The 23,451-nt window shown below is 40.4% G+C and overlaps 1 protein-coding gene across 1 annotated transcript in view; it reads left to right on the top strand.

Moving 5' to 3' along the window:
* Nucleotides 1-23,066, top strand: part of MTCL3 (MTCL family member 3) — a gene marked incomplete at its 5' end in the record, with an annotated part of 145,732 nt that extends 122,666 nt beyond the window's left edge. The window contains 2 exons of the mRNA XM_082250911.1: nucleotides 13,136-14,294; nucleotides 22,562-23,066. Of these exons, the coding sequence (XP_082107037.1) occupies nucleotides 13,136-14,294; nucleotides 22,562-22,696 (1,294 nt within the window). The 3' untranslated portion in view covers nucleotides 22,697-23,066. The remainder of the gene's footprint in view (nucleotides 1-13,135; nucleotides 14,295-22,561) is intronic.
* Nucleotides 23,067-23,451: the final 385 nt, after the last annotated feature.

Here is a 23,451-nt window from a genome sequence, read left to right as displayed (position 1 = left end):
CCCGGTTCCTTCGCAGATTACACTCGGAACGCGGCACGGTGATTCTTGTGGCACCGGACTGGCCTCGCCGGTCCTGGTACGCAGACCTCGTGAATCTGGCGGTCGACGCCCCCTGGCGTCTGCCTCTTCGGGACGATCTACTGTCTCAAGGACCGATTTACCATCCTGCTTTACAGTCGCTGGCTTTGACGGCCTGGCTGTTGAGACCGAGGTCCTGAAGGAGAAGGGTCTCTCTCCAGAGGTTGTTCATACCTTGATCAACGCGAGGAAGTCTTCCTCGGGAAAGGTTTATTACCGTACTTGGAAGGCCTATTTTGCCTGGTGTGAGTCCAGGGGGTTTTCACCCCGCACGTACTCGGTTTCCCGTGTGCTGTCTTTCCTTCAGACGGGTGTTGATCAGCGTTTGGCGCTGGCTACGATAAAGGGTCAGGTGTCTGCGCTGGCCGTTCTGTTTCAACGTCCCGTAGCTTCCAACTCCTTGGTTGGCACTTTTATTCAGGGTGTGCGGCATCTGGTTCCTCCTAGGAGGGATCCCTTGCCCCCTTGGGACTTGAATCTAGTCCTGTCTGTGTTACAACGTGCTCCTTTTGAACAGATCAGGGAGATCTCGTTGTCTATGTTGTCCAAAAAGGTCGCCTTTTTGGTGGCGATCACTTCGGCTCGCAGAGTGTCGGAACTGGCGGCTTTGTCCTGCAAGTCTCCGTACCTGGTTGTTCATTTGGATAAGGTGGTCTTGCGACCTAATCCTTCTTTTCTGCCGAAACGAGTTTCGGAATTCCATCTTAACGAGGATATTGTTTTGCCTTCGTTGTGCACGAAGCCTAAACATCCTAAGGAGGTGAGATTGCATTCTCTGGATGTTGTTCGAGCGATTAGGGTTTACCTTAAATCGACTGAGTCTTTTCGAAAGACGGACTCCTTGTTTGTTCTTCCAGAGGGTCCTCGGAAGGGCATGGCGGCTTCCGCCTCTACCATTGCCAAATGGATCAGGCAGACCATTGAACAGGCTTATGCCTTGCAGGGGAAGGTTCCCCCTGTGCCTGTGCAGGCGCACTCTACTAGATCTCTGAGTACGTCTTGGGCCTGTCGTCATGGGGCTTCTGTAGCCCAGGTGTGTAAGGCGGCGACTTGGTCGACCGTGCACACTTTCACAAAATTCTACAAAGTAGATGTTCAGGCATCGGCGGATGCTTCCTTTGGCCGCAAGGTTCTTAGTGCGGCTGTTCCCTAGGGTCCCTTGTTGGGGACTCCTGGCTGTTGGGATAAGTTTTGTATCCCCTGGTTTTTTGTCTTTTCCTGGGTTGTTGCTCCTGTTGAGCACTTATTTTTGCTGTTGCCCAGCTAGTTTCCTTCCTTTGGTAAGGTTCCTTTCTTTGATGTGGAGACTGCGTTGCCTTTCGGCGCGGATGCGTTTCCCACCCCTCATGTTTGCACTGCTTTGGGACGTCCCCATATGTGACGAATATGAAGAGGCGGCGACTGTCGGAGGACGTAAGAGAAAACGGAATTTTTGTAAAATCTTACCTGTAAAATTCCTTTCTCTGAGTCCTCCGACAGTCGCCGCCCCCGCCCCTCTTTTGGGGTTTGAATGTATACTCTACTGCTATTCCACTAAAACTGAGATATGGTTGCAGGAAGTAGGAGGGTATTGACTGAGGGGACCATCCCTTGAGGGTGGGATATGTTAAAGCTTTATTGTTAACATATTCTGTTGCCTAGCTACTCCTTCGGAGCAAAGTCTAATACCCCATATGTGACGAATATGAAGAGGCGGCGACTGTCGGAGGACTCAGAGAAAGGAATTTTACAGGTAAGATTTTACAAAAATTCCGTTTTTCATTGCATGAGCAATTTAACATATATTAATTGAATTCAAATAGCAACATCTATAAGAAGTTTAAAGATTTTTTTTGTTTAATTTCTGTTTATTGAAAACATTTTTCAAGAAGACAAAGAAAAACAGAACATAGACCATACAATCCGACATTAAATACGGCAAATAGCCAAGGAACAATAGAAGTTTAAAGATTTTATTCAAACTCTCCAACTCAGTTTTTTGCAATAGTCAAACTTACTACAAATTGAAATGATTAAAACAGTGCCATTCATGATATTTTAAAAAAAGGAGAGGCAAGTACTCCATTTGCAGGGATACCGTCATTTATCCTGTAAAACAGATGTGTGACGGTTTTTGAAAATTTTTATTTTAGGCCTTCATTACTTGGGCAAGTCAGTTCACTGGTATTCTAAACTGATTGGTTACTGAAAATAATATATCTGCCAGTTATATTCTAAATGTACCTTGGCAAATGCTGATTTTAATTGCGTTCATACACAATATGACAACACAAATCCCAAACTGGTTTAGAGGCACTCACTGGTCTTGCAGAAGAGGAAGATCAAAACAGTAGTTTTGATCTTCCTCCTCTGCAAAATCCATGAGTGCCTCTAAACCAGTTTTTAGTTTACAGGATTTCTTTGTGGGTGAGCACCTGGGCATATACTTCAAACAGAGAGAATGGAAATCAGGAAAATACTGCATTATGGCCACTAAATGGAGCCAACAGTTATAATAAAAAAGTACACTCACCGTACACTTTATTAGGTACACCGTGCTAGTACCGGGTTGGAACCCCTTTTACTTTCAGAACTGCCTTTATTCTTCATGGCATAGATTCAACAAGGTGTTGGAAAAATTTCTCAGAGATTTTGGTCCATATGGACGCAGTTGCTGCAGATTTGTCGGCTGCACAGCCATGATGCAAATCTTCCATTCCACCACATCCCAAAGGTGCTCTATTGGATGAGATCTGGTGACTGTGGAGACCATTGGAGTACAGTGAACCTATTGTCATTTTAAGAAACCAGTGGTGAGATGATTTAAGCTTTGTGACATGGTGCATCATCCTGCTGGAAGAAGCCATCAGAACATGGGTACACTTTAGTCATAAAAATCAAAATCAATTTTTTTCATTGTTTTAGGCCAATTTATATTTTGCTACATATTTTCTGATTTACAAAATCCTAATAGGCGTATTTTGATTGGTTTGCGCAAAAGTTATAGCGTCTACAAACTAGGGGAAAGATTTATGTCATTTTTATTTATTTATTTGTTTACTAGTAATGGCGGTGATCAGGGATTTTTAACAGGACTGCGCCATTGTGGTGGATAGATCTGACTCCTAACTAACATTTTTGACACTTTTGGGGGGGGAATCCGTGACATTACTACAGTAATCAGTGCTAAAAATATGCACTGTTACTGTAATAATGACACTGGCAGGGAAGGGGTTAACACCAGGGGCGATCAAAGGGTTAAGTATGAGCCTAGGAGAGTGTTTTATAACTGTAGGGGGGAGGGACTTGTAAAATGAACACAGAGACCTGTGATCCTAAATAGGAGGCGTTCTATGATAATTTCAGGGAGAACAATGGTCAGCTGTGTTTACAACAGCAGAGCGGGGAGCGATCGCGGGTGCCCGATGGCAATCGCGGACGCCGACTCTGTGGATCAGCATCCCCGCTGCCTAGTGGGGGTGGGCGCACTCCCAGGAGCTCTCCCGCAAACCGCCATACAGGTATGCACAGCCGAGCCAGCCTGCGGCAGTATATTTGCGATGGGCGGTCGGCAAGTGGTTAATAAAACTGAAGACGGCAACATCTGATTCAGCTGTGCATGGTAGTCAATCAGCTTCTAACTTCAGCTCGTTCAATAAAGCTTTAACCTCCCTGGCGGTATACCAGAGTGTGGCTCAGGGTGGAATTTCAGTGCCATTAGCGGTAACCCCGAGCCACACTCAGGGTACCATCAGGGAGCATCGCTGGATCCTGGAAGAGAGATTACTTACCTTGTCCCCGGGATACCGTGATGTATTCCTGCAGTATACGGCGGCCGGATCTTCCGTCTGATGCTGTGTGCCCTGGCTTCCGTCACCTGCGAGCGTCACGTCGCAGGGGGGTGGAAACGGCGGCAAATTTGAAAAGTAAGACACACAAACACACTGATATATTGTAATCCTATTGGATTACATTATTTTACTTCTGCCACTGTGTATGTAATAGCATACATTGTTCTCTGACATAAAATTCAATATTACTGTCTTTAGTACTGTTATGATATTCAAATGTTTTGTCTTATCAAAAATCATGCTGTATAGATTATCGTGTTACAGTCCATTTTAACTAGTAAGATTTCAGTCCTGGAACACATATTCATGTAAACATATCACAAGACACACAGATAAGAGCAGACCATCAAGGAACATTAGTACCGTTGAAGCATTTCGATGTTTCCAAGCTGTCCAAAAGATGTACTTAAGAAATATATTTTGGATTCAAATCAGTAATCACATTTTCCCAGGAAGAAAATATGTTTATACCCTCGCATTTCACTTTATGGAAAGGGAAGAATGTTGGCTTATAAGTAAAGTATTTTAAGAAAGGGGCCTTTGTGTCTTAACTAAAAATCATTTTAGTCATACAAAAAGATGGGCTTTTTTTGGCAGCAGTTGGCAGATTTTTCAAAAAAATTCATCTAGAGTTAGAGAAGACTTTATATAATATAAAATGGCTAACCTCCACTTATTAGCTGATTTTGTTTGCTTTATTTTGTGTGTTACTTTTGATTAGTTTAAGCACCATGTCCATTAGTTGGCACAATCCATGGCCCCTAAAGTGTTTTTTTTTATCTCTGTGCAATATTCAGACTTTGATTGTTGTCATGGGAGAGATAGAAACAAAGATATAGTGTGTCTGTGGGAATACAGCCTAGCTCTGGCACATATAAACAGATATGCATGTTATCACATCAGGTCCCCCATGGCAACAGACATATTTGAACATGTTCCTGATAGTGCATTTCACTCTTTAATAGCTTATAGAGACATAAGAAACTTAGAGTAAACCTGTGATCTGCTTAAGAAGGGACACATGGCTTCTCCTTGTTTAGAAAAGTGTAGAGCTGCCCCTTACCCCAAATCCCCCAACCCCCCCCCCCGCAATAGCTCTTCTTCCCTACAAGTTGTCCCCAGTGTATTGATTTTTATCACATATTGCATGGCGTCATAACCCAGTCCCCTGATGAGGCTTTGCCAGGGCACCCTTCATTCACTGTGTACTGGGGCAAAGAGCAGAGCTGACGTCATCACATCAGGACTGCTCTCTGCATCAGTAAGGACCTCCCAACCAGAGAACAGACAAAGAGAAAGAGAGCCTTAGATATACTAAATACTGGATTTGGTTTTGGGGTATGGAACTGAACTTTACAGAAATATAATATTAATTCTATATTACTGATATCTTATCATTCTATTCATCAAAGAGGTTTGGTTAGGCTTTCATGATGATTTTCTTTAAGCACATCAATAAAAATAGGAAAAAATGGCTCTTAGATGATTATATGATAGCAGACATCCAAAGCTACCTACTGATATCTCAGATTCGTCCTAAAGGGGTTTATTTGTGTCCTATGTTCTCCAAACTTGCAAATTTCATTCCATCTAAATTACTCCAGCAGATTTTTTAACCCCTGATGCTCCCCAACTTCAGATACTGCTTAGAGTAACTTGACAGTGAGGCCAGATCTGGAGATCATAATACTTTGTTAGGGATAAGCAGAGCACCTCTTACAAGAGATGTGCATCAGAAACTGTACCTCTTCATCTATCAAACTAAAATGCTTTGGATTACATGGAGTGTTTCAGGACTCAGGAGCAATGGAATGGATTAAGGAAAGTTCTAGCTGGGAAAGGTTTGGGTGACCATAGACCCTGAAAAATTTTCACATCAATTTGTTACTGGAAATGTAATTTGTTTTGTATAAATGAAGTTTAACCCTTTCACTGCCAGGCCCGTACAGTGTACGGACCTACAGCCATGCTTGCAGTTGGCCAGGTCCGTATGCCATATGGACCTAATTTTTCCTCCTGCTATAAGTTCATGGTCACTCCAATGACCATGAACTTATAACATAATTGTTCAGCAGACTCTGCTGAATAATTCCCTAACTCTGATCAGTGGAAAACAATCCGCTGATCAGAGTTAATGACCTAAAATATGACTGCCCCCCCCTCCCCCCCATGCCTCCGCTTCCCTGTCCCCAGCCTCTCCACCTCCCGCCACTCCCTGTCACCTATAACTACTCCCCCAAACCTCCTTTCCTATCCCCTTCTTCACCCACACTGATTCCCCCCTCCACACCCAATCTGACCCCCCCCCCCCGCAAACGCCATCCCCTGCAGCTACCTTTAGAAGCCGGCATCCCTCCTCTACCGCTGCCAATGCCTTCAGGTACTCCTGGGGCTTAGGGGGATCACAGAATGTCCCCACCGGCAGGCAGCCCCCCCCCCCCAGTACCGGCCCCTACACTCCCCATCCATTCATCACCCCAGCGGCATCCTTCCCGTCGCCTGCAGCTGCTGACCAGCACTGTGTCCAGGGAGGGGGGGTGGTAACATGTGTTTATCAGCCCCCCTCCCTGTAGTGCAGTGGACCGAGGCAGCCATCACTACCGATGCTTCCTGTGTCCACTGACAGCTCAGCTGATCAGCTTATCACATAGTAAACCAAGAGTTTATGTGTCAGACTGTCAGTTTATGAATGAATAAGGTCTCTATCCAGACTCCTTGTTTCATTCATGTAAAGTGCTGCAGAGAAAGGGGCTTTCTTAAGTCCCTTTCTCTGTCTCAAAAAAAGAGACATGGGGGTCTGTTTAGACCTCTGATATCTCACCAAAGACCCCTGCCCCCACCCCCTGCCTGTACAGGGATGCACGGAACACCTGTGCATCCCCGTGCGGTTAAACATGGCCCTCAATGGGTGTACAAGTTAGTATGCCACATGTGAACGATGCATTAGTAGTAATTTATCAGGAATTTTGCAAGCTATGTTGTGTTTATGTGAACTATTAATGATTTTAGTGTATTTTTAGTGAAAATAGAGATATGATGAACATTTGCGCAATAATTGCAGGGCCCAAAAAATCCGTAGTACTTTTTTTATTCTACAGATGATGTGCTTTCAGAAAATGTCTGGTTTGAGGGCCAGTTCACACTGGTTCTATGCCAGACATTGCATGTGATTCCCACTGCATTGCTGTGCAGATCACATGCAATGTCTGTGCGATGCAAATTCAGCCACACAATCTGTATGGCTGAATTTTCATCGCATTCGGACCAATCTCACGCAGGACCCTTTTTTTTTTTTTTTCCGCACCAGAATCGGATTGCATGGATGTTCAAACCCATGCGATTTGATTCCTGTCCGAAATTACAGTTCACACTACGATCTGCAAACCGATCTGGGGGTGTCATTAACTTTGTATTAAAACCCGCAGCAGTTCGCAGAGGGCGGTGTGAACTGCCAGCGATTCAGGTGGGATGCGGGAACCCTCCCTGGATTTGCAGGGTTTCGTGCATTGCACCAGTGTGAACTGTGCCTGAGGGGACTTTTCAAATTCTGAAAGCTGTAAGTGAAAAATGGTAACCTCTGGATTTTTAGAGTAAATTGTTTTATTTACAGTTTTGCGCAATTCAGTTTTCACCATTTCACAAAAAGGTACAATTAGATATACAAATATTTGGTCAAATATTTGTTTTTATTAACTCAATACAGTTTTAACTTTTATATTTAGTAGGAATTTTATAAATTTTTCCATGTATAATTCCACTATTAATGATTTTAGTGTATTTTTAGCAAAAATATTGGTTTGATAAACATTTGCGCAAATATTGCGGTGCCTTAAAAATCAGTAGCATCTTCATTTTATTCTACTGGCTTTCAGAAAATATATAGTTTGGGGGGGTCTTTTATAAACTCTGAAAGCTGTAAGTGAAAAAGGAAAGCCTCCAGATTTTTAGAGAAATTTTTGTTTGTATCTGATATAAATGATTTTAGTGTATTTTTAGCAAAAATATTGATTGGGTAACATTTGCGCAAATATCGTGGGGCCTTAAAAATCAGTAGCACCTCCCTTTTAATCTACTGGTCCTATGCTTTCAGAAAATATATGGTTTGGGGGGTCTTTAACAAACTCTAAAAGGTTGAAGGGAATAATGAAAACCTTTCGATTTTTAGTGTACAAATGTGATTCTTTCCATTTTTGCGTACATTCTATTTTCACCATTTTTCAAAAAGGCGTAATTTAAAAATTACAAATATGTTATTTATTAACTCAATACAGGTTAAGCTTTTATATTTAGTAGGAATTTAGCAGGAATTTTGTAAAATTTGCTGTGTTTGCATCTGCTAAAAATGAATTTAGAGAATTTTTAGCGAATATATAGTTTTGATAAAAATTGGGGCAAATATCGCAGGGCGTTAAAATCAGTATCGCCTTTCTATTCTACAGGTGATGTGCTTTCAGAAAGTATATGGTTTGGGGGGGTCTTTAAGAGAACTATGAAAACCTTTTTTGAGAAATTTGGATATTTTCATTTTTGCGTAAGTTCTATTTTCACCATTTTGCAAAAAAGCTCAATCTAAAATTTACAAATAGTGGTTATTTATTAACTCAATACAGGTTAGCTTTTTTATTTAGCAGGAATTTTGTAAAATGTGTTGTGTTTTTATCTGCTAATAATGATTTTAGTGTATTTGTACCAAAAATATTGTTTTTGATAAACATTTGCCCAAGAGAGAGTAGCCCCTTTTTTGTATTCTACTGGTCACGTGCTTTCAGAAAATATATGGTTTAGGGTTTTTTTTAACAAACTCTGAAAGCTGTAAGGGAAAAATGAAAAAGCAGAGGAAAAATTGCAAAAATGGCCTGGCCAGCTAAGTTTAAAAGTGCAGCACAGGGCCTGGCAGCGAAAGGGTTAATAGAAATCAAAAAACAAAAAAAAGAGTATAAAAATAAAACCCTACGTAGACAGACACCAAATCAAAGTGTGTTAATTTGCTACATATATTTATTTATTTTAGTAATGTAGGCTATGTCCTTTTATTACATATATATACGGGTATGCACTGACCCCTGATATGTATTCCAGAAATGGTTGAATCCAAATTGACTAACTACTGTAAACTTTAAAGTATATTATCTAAAGGCAAAACTTTTTTAGTTTAGGACAGAGTGGAGAAAAATTCGAACACCTGTAAGGTCTTTATTGCTGTCCCCGGGAGATTTACCCTCTCTATTTGTCCTGTTTACTGTTATCATTGATAATATAAGTGAAAGAAAATCACAGATTTTGGGTTGTCCCCAGAACAGTAATAGAAGGGAAATTTTCTAATAGGGACACTAGGTCTAAACAATCACAATATTGCCGCGCTGTGGTGATCAATATATTAGATTGTGCTAGTGAATATCATCATATTGAATAAATAGTGAATATATGCTAAAAAAAATAGTAAGTAATGCGTGTCAAGTGCCACAAAAAAACAAAGCTGCTATTCACAGATAATGTTCTTACATGTAAAAAAATATATATCCAAAATTAATGTGATCCAGAAAAATATATATATTAAATGTCCATGCATACAAAAAGTGCAGCCTTCTCCAAATATTGATGCACAAACGGTGCTTCATAATCACTCCACTCATCTCCTGTGCTTAAATGCAAACCAGTGTGTCACCACAAAGTGCTCCTCCCACCAGGAATAATCTCACCTGGGGTAATGTGACCATTCCAACCAAGTAGGGTCAAAAACAGCCTTTTAGTTATCTCCTCACATAGAGCTCATGTTATCCAGAGACAAATAAACTAATTGTGCTTATATTGTCTTAAAAATGATTTATTGAATAAACATATATAGGGTACTCACTTTCATCTGGTGCTTCCAGCGTACCAGACTAATACAGGTATAAAACCTATTTTCTGTAAGGGTCTCCGTTAATCTCACACAAGCCTCAAGCCTCACAGACACTATCCGGATTCCAGCTCCATGCTGGTTCCTGGTGTCATCACCGTCCTTGCCCCTCCCCAATGTGTTTCGACACATGGTCACGTGTCTTCCTCAGGGGGCTTTTTATTGGATGTGTAGGCTGTCAATCTTAATCAGAAAAACAGTGTAACCTTTTTAATCAATACAGGTGGTGATGCATGTAAGGCTTGTGCATGTGCATTTACCTGGAAACTTTAAGAAACAGTTACACTACATGAATACAATAAAATTCACAATTAATAGATACAAATGTTCCACCTTATATTTTACTACCATGTATTACACTAGGATTTTACTACCATGTATTACACTAGGATCCCTATTCATCTTATATTACCCCACATATTTATTAAACCTTGAGCCCCTATTCCTACCAGTGCTATGTCCTAACCTATTACTAAAAACTATATGTAAATTGTTATTTTTTTAAATAAAACACATTTATATTATATATAATAAAATATATATAATAAAATTGGCAAATATAGAAATACCCTCATCCCTATTCTGTACTACTCACATACTACCTCTTCACAAATTACTAATAAAGCAACCCAAATCGAAGTCCTTATTTAAACCCGAAAATTGTAAACCCCTAAAATCCTTATCGTGTTTATCTCTTAAATGTGCAGATAAAAAGTGCTTATCACAACCCTTACTGATATTTCTTACATGTTCCTCTATCCTCTCCTTCAATGGTCTTTTTGTCCTTCCAATGTAAAGTAAATTGCAAGTAAATTACTTTGGAAGGACAAAAGGACCCTTGAAGGAGAGGATAGAGGAACATGTAAGGAATATCAGTAAGGGTTTTGATAAGCACTTTTTATCTGGACATTTTAGAGATAAACACGATAAAGATGATAGGGATTTACAATTTGGGGTCTTAAAGCCCCTAAGAAACACTGGAGGGGTAATTGTCATATTATAATTATCTGGAAGCTCAGCAAGAGTCCTGGTGGACTTATGAATTTGGGATCTTTGGTGACGGGGGCTTAAATAAGGACTTTGATTTGGGTTGCTTTATTAGTAATTTGTAAAGAGGTAGTATGTGGGTAGTACAGAATAGGGATGAGGGTATTTCTTTATTTGCCAATTTTATTATAGTATATATATATTTATAAGTTTTATTCTATATATTTGTGTTTTAATTTAAAAAAAAATTACATATAGTTTTTAGTAATAACATATAAACGTTTTCCAAAATAAAATTGTATAAAAGCACAAGCATTTTATATTGTTTTATTTTGGAAAACATTTATAAGAATAAACACACAAGGATTTTACACTATGAGAGTTGTCCTCTCGATTAATTTTCTGCCTACATAAAAATGATCTGGACCTCTGGGACCGTCTCAGGAGGAAGTCTGTATGGGTTGGAAGTCTCCAGGGAACATCTCAGTGGGATAGATCCCCCTAAAAAGACCTACAAGCTCAGTTGCCTATCTTCACTATACAGTGAGGGAGTCACCAACATCTGGTGAGTGCGGAGTAACTATATTAACTCATGTGGTGAATATCCTGGGAACAAAGGATAAAGCACTTCATATTGCACTAAGAGACTTTTTTTTTTTTTTGCACTATGGCACTTTATTTGTCACTTTTATGGTATTATGTTGACATTTTGATTGGTTTAACAGTGGTATCTAATCTATAGTATACACTATAGTATTTGAAGTACAACTCATCATTTAAGATTAAGCAAGCGCAGTCTGAATATTTACTTCTATTGGCTTGTCTGTTTGGGTGGGACAGCGGCTGCTTTTAATACCAGTACCAATAGTTTTTGTGGTTACCTAGACGCGGGTGTTTTTATTTTTATTTCTTATGGTATCATATAGCTCCAACAACTTGTATAAATTGTAAACCTATTGAGTTGAATACTATATAGGTTGTAAGGTAGATTAATAAGGTTCAGTGCACAAACACACTGACATGGCATACATATGCAGAGTCTACTTACAGCATAAACAGTAAGGAAGAATCCCACCAAATGATGTAGTGGTCTTTTCATCAAAATAATCCTGATAGTGATTTTTGGTCTTTCCTGTTGGTTGGTGCCACATGTGTACTGACCAGCTTCATGGTCATAGGCTTATCATAAATGTACTATAAGGCCAAGAAAAAACTTTGATGTGATTTTTAAAAAAAAACAGCATAGCCAGACTTTAATATTATTACGAATTTAATACTATTATGAATATGTATTCATGTATATGGACATCCTTAGACTTTATCTTTGCCTGAAAAGTACCACCCGCACCAGAAAAAAATCATGTCAAAATGCCACTAGACTAAGGACAATAACATTTATACATGACAAAAAAGTGTTGTACATAGTTACATCAGTCCATCCAGTTCAACCTGTGATGTGTGTGTTTGCTGTTAACCATACATTGTATACCCCCTTATGTTGTGGTCTTTAAGGTGCCAATCTAATAGTTTTTTGAAACTATCAATGCTCCCTGCTGATACAACGGTTTGCGGAAGAGAATTCCACATCCTTACCGCTCTTACAGTGAAGAACCCCCTGCATATTTTAAAGTTAAACCGCCTTTCCTCTAGTTTTAGTGAGTGGCCACGTGTCTTATTGTATTCCCTTTCTCTGAATAGGTTTTTCCATATGCTAGGGTTTCCAGTACAATATTTGTACATTGATATCATATCCCCTCTCAATCGTCTCTTCTCCAGAGAGAATAAGTTCAGTGCTTGTAGTCTTTCCTCATAGCAGATGTCCTCCATTCCCCTAATTATTTTTGTTGCCCTTCTCTGGACTCTCTCCAGTTCCAGCACATCCTTCCTGAGGACCGGTGCCCAGAACTGGACAGCATACTCCAGATGTGGCCGGACCAGAGTCTTGTAGAGTGGGAGAAAAATCTCTTTTTTTCTGGAGTGAATCCCCTTTTTTATACATCCCAGTATTCTACAGTCTGCTCATGGCCGCAAACCGTATCCAAAAAAAAAATATATTTATGTAAGAGACTATCTGTAACAAAGACAACAGGATGAGGTCTGTTATTACTGCAGAACGAGGTGCAAAACTTGCCCCTGTTTTTACTTGCAATAAGGTGTTTATGTTATTTTACTAACTGCAGCCTATTTATCTATTGTATTAACATACAGTACTATTACTTATTTTATTTTTAGACTGGATTTTTTTTTTTCACTATTTATAGAACTGAAATTATGATTTTGTAAGAGTTTGTTAATAATGATATAATATGTTAATGGTATTTATGTATTTTCTTTTGTCCAGGACTGTGGCAGATCCAGATGGTGGGGATTCCAAGAAAAAACTGAACATGAAAACAGACCGGAATCCTGCTCATTTTTCAAAATATTCTAGAATGAAGCAAAAGGACAATTCAAGCAGCAAAACATCAATACAAGCTAAGCCATCCAGCTTGACTCACAATTCTAAGATAGGTGTTCATCCCTTAGAAGATCAAAGTTGTAATTTATCATCCTGGAATTTCTCACTGGATTTATCAAGCTCCATATTTCCTGATATCAATAAGAAATCATCCATTAATATGAATCAGATTTCAGACTTTAGCCTGGACAGATATAATGATGGGATATGTCATGTTCAGTGGTTGTGTGACATTGGAGGACTTGAAGAAGTGAGCCTGACAGAGACTTTGTTTAACAACTTAACAGATTTCAGCAGCTTAACTCCAGAAATGAACAAACAAAATGCCTCGGTGTCAAGAAATGGGCATTGCCATTCAATTGATTTATACCCTGATATGATGATGCTAGAACATTCCACAGCAGGCTCTGGATATAACTATGTTAACACAATAAAGAATGGAAAACTAGCAGCCAAGATTGATGAATTTAATAGGATTGTATTTAAGACGGGCAAGGGAAATTCAGTTTCAGATGAGTCATTAGATGAGGAACTGCCTGTGGAAAAAAAGCCATCCAGTTTACCGAAGTGTGAATTTCCAACCACTGAGAAAGCCATTATCCAACCAGTTAAAGTACCTGACACCGGTGAACAGGTTTGTTTGAACAACAGCCTTTGTAAGCCTGTTAAAGCTGTGAAAACCAACACTCCAAGCCAGACAGCTGGTCCTCAAAATATAAGTAGCTACCAAAATGTCCTACAAGAACACAACTGGAAAAGAATCAACTTGTCAGGGCGGCCTCGATCAGCTGATTCTAGATCTAACTATGGGGTTGTTGAAAAGCTTTTAAAAAGCTACGAGACCAAAACTGCTGCTTCCTTTTGTAGTTCTAAGCAGTCACAGAGCAAACTGACAAAGTCAAACTTTCTGTTGACTGATAATAATTCTGAAACTTTGAGCCAATGCTTAGAAATGCTTCATCTCGAACAAACAGCAAATGTTTTACAGAATGACATCCACTGGCAGCCACGACAGGATACAGTGAGCCTCCAGCTACCGGAGGTAAAAATATAACTCTCATGCCTGTTTATTGTTGTGTTATGCATGTGACATAATGTCCTAGATTCTCAGGGTACAAGGTTTTATGTCAGAACAAATTATTTTCCATCCCACACGGATGCATACCAGAGCTATTTTTAATGGAAAGCAATTCTAAACCTAAATGTTTTACAGTTAAAATCATCACATAGGTTTACCCTGGTTTAAAGTAAGCATTTGAATTCAGTTCTCAAATGTTTGTTTCATAATTGTAAGGTATCCCAAAAGAATCACTTTTACTACATTTTATTTGCATGAAGCATGCTGTATTCCAAGGCCTGTATATTAAAAAAGAATAGCGCGCAAATGCAAAAGAAATAACTACCAAATCTGAAGACAATCCATAAATAAAAATGGGGGTTTGGTCCCACCATATGGCCATATCGTGCTCAAGCCCACTACTGCGTCAAAGTACCCCATTATCAGTGGGTCCTACACTATCCATGAAAAAGAGATGAATCCAGCCTTTCTAACCCTTGGAGATAATACTCCTTGCTGGGAAGGATGTGCAAATGCACTACAGGGGACTCCTCCTATATCCACTTGATGGTGGACACTGATTGAGTACAGGTGTATGTGGGGGGGTGGGGAGGGTCGCTCAACCTCGATAGTCTGGTCAGACCGAATACATAATAAACAGGCAAAAAATTTGGGGGAGCATACCCATGTATTTCTAAAGCTGCTGCAGCTATGAACCAAAAAACATGTATATTAAAAAAGAATAGCGCGCAAATGCAAAATAAATAACTACCAAATCTGAAGACAATCCATAAATAAAAATGGGGGTTTGGTCCCACCATATGGCCATATCGTGCTCAAGCCCACTACTGCGTCAAAGTACCCCATTATCAGTGGGTCCTACACTATCCATGAAAAAGAGATGAATCCAGCCTTTCTAACCCTTGGAGATAATACTCCTTGCTGGGAAGGATGTGCAAATGCACTACAGGGGATGGCCTATTCCAAGGCCTACCATAGAATCCTCTACTATATTTATAGTGGAAGTAAGCACCCATTCACACTTGAGCATTTTTACTTGTTTCCCTGTGCCTGACTACGCAGAACCCCATTCTTTTAAATTGTCCTTGTTCACACTTGTGCGCAGAGTTGCCCTACGCTATACATTCCACAATCAAAAAAGTACATGAGCATTTTCTGAGCGTATTCAGGTGTTCTCCCAAAAACTTCGGTAGTAACACCTGTAAACACACCAAATGCATATTTTTGGACATTTCTTCGTTTATTTTCACATCTGAAGAATTCCTCTCCTCCTATAGAACTGTGCTCTTCTCATTGCCCTGCCCAGGAAACAAACTCTTGAAGCTTGATACACATGCAAAAAAGTGTATCTAAAACACCGCAACAAAAGAACAATTGGGTCCCAGAGTAGCTGTTTTCCATAATGTGCTAGTCCCTGTGTGCATGAGGCCTTAAGGGTGGATTTCCAGCAGCCATTTGTCAGTGTGTGTTGGAAAAGTTTAGGGAGAGCTGACAGTATATTTAGGGAGATTTAGTTGCTCTGTGGTGCTATATTGTGTTAATTTACCATGGAATTCACCTTGGTTAGACAGCAGGAAGGTTATCTTCCTCTTGCTTCTGTTTTTCCAGTGCCCGGTCTATCAGTCCTCAAAATTTGTGCTTTGTCTACTGCCTCCAATCCCATGAGGCAGAGGCAGCAGGAGGTTGAAAAGGAATGTGAGAAGGAGGAAGAGGCTTGGAGTGCTAATGGTGAGATGGAGGAGGCAATGGGGAAGGCTTCAAGTAGGACCTTTCACCCCTCACAAAACTTGGGTGTTATTCGTGGGTGTGGAGATTGTAGAGTACAGTTTTATCTTCAAACATGCCAAGGACTTTGGGTTCTCTGCTGCCGGCAAATAATAGTGAGTGGGGTCTTTTATGCTTAAATACCTGATTTGGACCACAGGATTCAGGTCATCAAAGAGAGAGACTGCTATTGTATAGCTTCCAAATAGAAGGATTAAATGATTGACCTGCTACTACCATCCCAGTGGGAGCCCAAGATGAAGCACTTTGAGAGAGTTCTGCATAAGAAGCTCATTGCTTCATTTCCTGATGGTGCTAGGATCTCCTCTGATGACCAACATGCCTCCAGTCCTCTACACTCTGAAATAAGGAACAGTACCACTTTTCAGAGTTTTTTTTTTAAAGCAGAGTGGCAGGACCCAAAAATTGCAGGCAGTGCCTGAGCAACATGATTGCTGAATACTTTGGGTTCAGGGCTGATGTAGCATCTCTGATGCTAGAGCTTCTGGCTTATCCAGCAGCCAGTGTGCTATCTAATATAACCATCAGTAGAGCAGGAGGTTTTGTCAAGGGAGGTAAACATGCCCCCAGATAGTGTGGACCAGTTCACTTAAAACTAACCAGTTATGTATTACCACTGACCACAAAAATCCTGCTGCTGATGCTATAGACTAAACGTTTAAGTGTCATTGGGACCAGAAACATTGTGTGGTGCCACACAGTGTTTCTGCAGCTGGGCCTCAGCTGCAAAATGTCTAATATATGCTGCAGGGTAAATCTTGTGAAATGCAGTTTGCAGCCTCTTCAAGTCTTCTGTTCCCTGTTTTGTCTCTCAATTAATATACTTTAATTTCTTTTTCAAGCAAAACTCTACCTTTGTCCTGTTATATTTTGTATTGCTAACATACTTTCCAGCCACTGTACAGTGTATGTACACTCCATAAATATTGGGACATTGACACAATTCTAATCTTTTTGGCTCTATACACCACCACAATAGATTTAAAATTAAACAAATATGATGTTCTTTAACTGCAGACTTTCAGCTTTAATTTGAGGGTATTTACATCCAAATCCGGTGAACGGTGTAGGAATTACAACAGTTTGTATATGTGCCTCCCAATTTTTAAGGGATCAAAAGTAATGGGACAGATTAACAATCAAAAATCAAACTTTCACTTTTTAATACTTGGTTGCAAATCCTTTGCAGTCAATTACAGCCTGAAGTCTGGAATGCATAGACATCACCAGGCGCTGGGTTTCATCCCTGGTGATGCTCTGCCAGGCCTCTACTGCAACTATTTTCAGTTTCTGCTTGCTCTCGGGGCATTTTCCCTTCAGTTTTGTCTTCAGCAAGTGAAATGCATGCTCAATCGGATTCAGGCCAGGTGATTGACTTGGCCATTGCATAACATTCCACTTCTTTCCCTTAAAAAACTCTTTGGTTGCTTTCGCAGTATGCTTCGGGTCATTGTCCATCTGCACTGTGAAGTGCCGTCCAATGAGTTCTGAAGCATTTGGCTGAATATGAGCAGATAATATTGGCCAAAACACTTCAGAATTCATCCTGCTGCTTTTGTCAGCAGTCACGTCATTAATAAATACAAGAGAACCAGTTCCATTGGCAGCTATACATGCCCACGCCATGACACTACCACCACCATGCTTCACTGATGAGGTGGTATGCTTTGGATCATGGGCAGTTCCTTTCCTTCTCCATACTCTTCTCTTCCTATCAATCTGGTACAAGTTGATCTTGGTCTCATCTGTCCATAGGATGTTGTTCCAGAACTGTGAAGGCTTTTTTTAGATGTTGTTTGGCAAACTCTAAGCTGGCCGTCCTGTTTTTGAGGCTCACCAATGGTTTACATCTTGTGGTGAACCTTCTGTATTCACTCTGGTGAAGTATTCTCTTGATTGTTAACTTTGACACACATACACCTACCTCCTGGAGAGTGTTCCTGATCTGGCCAACTGTTGTGAAGGGTGTTTTCTTCACCAGGGAAAGAATTCTTCGGCCATCCACCACAGTTGTTTTCCATGGTCTTCCAGGTCTTTTGGTGTTGCTGAGCTTACCGGTACGTTCTTTCTTTTTAAGGATGTTCCAAGCAGTTGATTTGGCCAAACTAATGTTTTTGCTATCTCTCTGATGGGTTTGTTTTGTTTTTTCAGCCTAATGATGGCTTGCTTCACTGATAGTGACAGCTCTTTGGATCTTATATTGAAAGTTGACAGCAACAGATTCCAAATGCAAATAGCACACTCGAAATTAACTCTGGACCTTTTATCTGCTCCTTGTAAATGGGATAATGAGGGAATAACACACACCTGGCCATGGAACAGCTAATTGTCCCATTACTTTTGGTCCCTTAAAAGTGGGAGGCTAAAATATACAAACTGTTGTAATTCCTTCACCTTTCACCTGATTTGAATTTAAATACACTCAAATTAAAGCTGAAAGTCTGCAGTTAAATCACATCTTGTTTGTTTCATTTCAAATTCATTGTGGTGGTGTATAGAGCCGAAAAGATTAGAATTGTGTCGATGTCCCAATATTTATGGACCTGACTGTAGCTGTTGTCTCTCAGATGATAATTTCTATTTCAAGATAAAACCTGCCACTTCTCTGCACCTTTAACCCCTAGATGCTGACATGACGCAAATATGCGGCATCTCGGCGGGTGGGCCTAGGCTCTGAGCGGCTGCATATTTGTGTACCAATTAGCCGACACAGCTGTGCTGAGAGCGCACTCCCGGCACAGTTACCAGCAACTAACGGAAAGCTCCCAGTTGCTTCTTGCGATCTGGAGCTTTCCAATCATGTGATTTGTGTGACAGCCAATCATGGCGGTCACGTGATCATAAATCCCTGCCCTGCCTCCTAGTATCTGAAACCTCTTAAAGGGATGGGAGGGGGGGTGAAAAAGGGTTAAATTGGCTTTAAACAAGCTGCTAACATACTGTCTAGCCACTGAAGCCACTAGTCGCTGAAGGTGTCCATCTAGATCACACTATTGTGTAACATTATACACAGCTTAAAGACATCTTCCATTCACGTAATGTAAAGGATTGTTTTTTTTTCAATGTTTCCCTCTAAGTGCGGGTTCACACTACCGCGTCACGACTTCGGGGGCGACCTGTGAAGTCGTGTGCACCACGACTTCGGCGCGACTTGCACGGACTTCATATAATGAATGTCAATGCAAGCAAGTCGCTCCGATGTCGCCCCGAAGTAGTACAGGAACTATTTTCTAAGTCGGAGCGACTTGATTCGCTCCTATTAGAACGGTTCCCGTAGCACTGCATGGACCGTGACTTGTCAGGCTGACCAGTCGCCTGACAAGTCGCGGTAGTGTGAATGGGCACTAAGGCACATTACTCTCTTTCCACTGTAGGGTATTTAAAAAACAATTGCTTTGCTTTGTCTCCTATTGTAGTGATTGCAGCACTCAGTTCTCCATGCCCTTTTTTGAAAATAGTTTTATATGAGCCCAAAACCAGGCAGATTCATCTATCATTAGTTATAACTGATCTTTTACCAAAAGAAGAAAAACTAGAAAGAACTTTGCTGGTACCAGGGATGACACATCTGTTAAAATTCCAATATTTTATTTAAAACATTGTTAAAAAAGTAATAATAAAAAAATTTAGGTGATTTTATTTTTTACATAGATGGAGGTGAGGCCTCCTCTGTGTTACTAAGGTAAGTGTTCAAAGGCTTTTAGGGCCCCTTCACACATGCAGTCTGTTCATTTCATCAGTTCAATCATGTCTTTTTAAAGAAAAAGTGGATGAAGTTTTCATCTTCTTTTGTCAGTTGCTCATCAGTTCTTCTTTTTACATCCACAATGCAAAAACAGATGGAAAAATGGACCATTTGTCAGTTTACATCCGTTTTTCGTCTGATCTGGTTTTTTTTAGAAAGAAAAAGGCCCCTTTCACACATGTCCGATCCTGTCCGTTCTGTTTTCTGCTCAGCGGGGAATCGATCCGCCGATCCCCCCCTGAGCAGGTGGATGACACACAGAGTGGAGATGGAGGTGTCAGATCCCCGCTCTCCTCTATGGGGGAATCGGATGACAATGGACCGCCAGACGGATGGAAAATACGGTTTCCATCCGTCTGGATTTGACGGACAGGATCGGATCGAATGTCAGCGGACATGTCTCTGCTGACATCCGCTGCCCCATAGGAATGCATGGGGCATCCATTCAGATCCACCTGAAAAACTGACAGGCGGATCTCAACGGTCCATTTTTCTTTCCATACTCTTTGTAACAATACTGGTAATGAATGATTACATACGATCCTGAATCATGAAAACTAACCAAGAAAAATGTATACTCTAGGAACGCTGTCCATTCAGAATAGCTGGGGATTTAAGAAAAAACAGCCTAGAAGCTCAACTTTAGCCAAAACATTTTTTTTTTTGGAAAGGGTACAACCTTGGCCAATGTTTGAATCCTTCCTCTGTAACTGATGTCAATCAAAGCAGAAGTGAGGTAAAAATGTCCCCACTTCCTGTTCATTTGACAAATGACAGAACAGGATGCGATATTTTGGAATTTTATTGCTGTCTATGTCACCATAAAATACATTCTTTGCTATATCCTAAACAAAAAAAACCCATACAATTGTCTGAGCTTAAAGAACTAGAGCTTCTATGATTACATTTTGTTCTATGATCATATGCAGAACTGTTTAATATTTGCTCTTTTGTTTTATTGAATAAAATATTGCTATTGGTGAGCACCTTTGCTTAGTGAATAAACAATACCTTTGCCTTGCACACTGTTAAGACAGCAATGCATAGTCATAATATTACTATCTGGCAAATTCCAGGGGCCATATAAACATAAACTGAGGGAAAAGATAAAGAATATCTTGTATATATTTTGCATTGAGGTTTGCAAGAGATTGAAAGTAGCTGATATTTAATGACAAGCGATAAGACAAGAAGCTTAAACATTATCTCAGTTCCAAGATATAAGTAGGACTAAATACCACAGAGAAAAATGCTTGTACAAATATACGTTTGTTGATTAAAGTATTAAATCTCTAATGTTTTGAATAGTTTCTGTATTAATATTATAAATTAATCCTAAATTCTTTCTGTTTGTAACCATTGTGAATAATTATCTGCAGTATCTGGGTATAGGGCAACATTTGGCTCTGTTCTGTGTATAGCTGGTTTGTGATTTCAGCATAAGATGCCAAATTGATTTTGTTTAAATATCAATTTGTACTTGTCCTAGCCACCTCAACCCCTAAAAAATTCCAATATCATGTGTTAGGTCCGGTTCACACTTATGCGAGTGCGGGAAGGCTGCGAATCCGCAGCCTGTTCCCGCATCGCACACGCACCCCCGGCAGTTCACACTGCCATATGCGATACGCTGGGGGTGTCAATGTAATCTTAACGACACCCCCAGTTTGATCGCATATCGCAGTGCGATCGTGCAGTTCGCACAGGATCGGATCGCACATGTGTGAACCGCTGTGATCCGATCCTGATGCGGCTTCCAAAAAGGGTCCCTGTGCGTGTTTGCTGCGGCTGCGGTGCGAATTTAGCCATACAAAGTGTATGGCTAAACTCGCACCGCACAGCCGATCGCATGTAATGAAGGAGCAGTGCGCTCCGACATTACATGCGAACCCTGCACACGCTATAGTGTGAACCGGGGCTTAATCTTTTCTAAAAGGAAGTGCTACAATGCTGCCTGCAGCCTCCTGACACTGAAACAGGCCACGGTACAGTCCTTAGTAGATGGATTTCCCATTGGGAGCAAATCAACTGTCTCCAAAAACAGCTTTTTTACATCAAAGATAGATGTAAGCAAAGAGCCAAGCCATGGTTTATGTTTAGTAAAGGTAACTTATCAAAAGCACCTAATAAATGCTATGAAGATGGCACATCGCTACCATACACTGATGAGCATTAACTGAAGAGATATGCTGAAAGAAAGGAGGCTGAACTCCATTGTATCCAGCACATGTAAAACTTTATTAGTTTGGACCAATGCAACACAAAGCCCCACCTGGGACCTCCTCCTTTGATGCATTTTTATGACTGGGTCCATATTTGGATGAAATGCATTAGCAGAGGAGGTCCCTGGCAGGACTTTGTGTTTCATTATTCCAGAACAATAAAGTTTTACTCACACTGAATACAATGGAGTGCACCCGTTTTCTTTCAGTTAATGTACTTTCCATTAGGGGCTGGAACAAGCTCTGGTTTGGTGTAAGCACCCTTGAGCCGAGAAGGTGAGCCAGTCTAGGGCTTGGGAACGGCAGATGTTTTGACCAAAAAAAGAGAAACAGTCTACTTTTTTTGTTTGACAAAGACAAGCATTATTGTAATCATCTGTTTTTACTTTGTATAAAGTTATATCTTGCAGGTGTGGCTTGATTATTCTCTTACATTTACTTATTTTTGCTGTGCTCTGTACTCTTTTGTTCCTACTCAGATATCACTAACAAAGTCATCGGATGGAAGAGGATTCTCTCGCCCTGCACGGCCTGCAAATCAGCGCCCACCTTCAAGATGGGCTGCAGCAAGTACCCCGACCATACTTCCCGCTGTGAGGAGAGCAACACACTGATTTCTGAAGGAATGTCAAACCTGGATAAAAAGCCATGAATATGGTTCTGAATTATGTAGTGACTTCCGATTTTACAGCTGACTCTTCAAAGTGCTAAAGGAAAACTAGGAGATACAAACGAGTGAGGAAGGCAACTGACCTGTAAAATAATCATCACAAAATGGCACTTTGCGTGAAATGGACTGTTGTGGGGACAAATAAGGGCAGCTAATGTTCCAGAAAATGCAGCTTTTCATCAAAGAAGCTCTTAAGATATCATTCATAAAAAAAACTTTGCTTCCTGCACATTTGTTAAAGGAACAGTCACACAAAGAGCTAATGCTAGAGTGCACTAATGTACAGTAACCCTTACCTTTAGGCCAGATTTCAGCTTTCATCAGTTAAGAGAAGTCAGAGCAATGATATATAATTTCTATAACTACAAGTTAATAGTTCTTGCATAGTTCAGCACTAGATAAATCCCAAGAGCCAGATGGTAAACCTGAGTAAAAATGTGTACTAGATGCTTAACATTTTGAAGTCTATAGTAAATGGAAGCACCTGTTTCCTTGGTTCTAGACTCTTTGGCTGGCTCCTGAATTTGCGTCTACACTGAAAACTGATTTAAAAATTCTCAGTGAGAAAGACATCATTTGAAAAGGAATTTATAATACATATTAAAAAAGTAGGATCATTTAAGTTTTTATTGTATTTACCTGAAGGTAATTTTGCCAACTCAGTCCTCATAGCTCATACCCCCTCAGAAAGGTTGACTC

Source organism: Pelophylax lessonae (genome assembly GCF_965119305.1).
Source record: "Pelophylax lessonae genome assembly, chromosome: 3".
In the NCBI taxonomy this organism is placed as follows: Eukaryota; Metazoa; Chordata; class Amphibia; order Anura; family Ranidae; genus Pelophylax; species Pelophylax lessonae.
The sequence above is the reverse complement of the archived record's forward strand: the minus strand, read 5'-3'. Positions and strand labels throughout refer to the sequence as shown.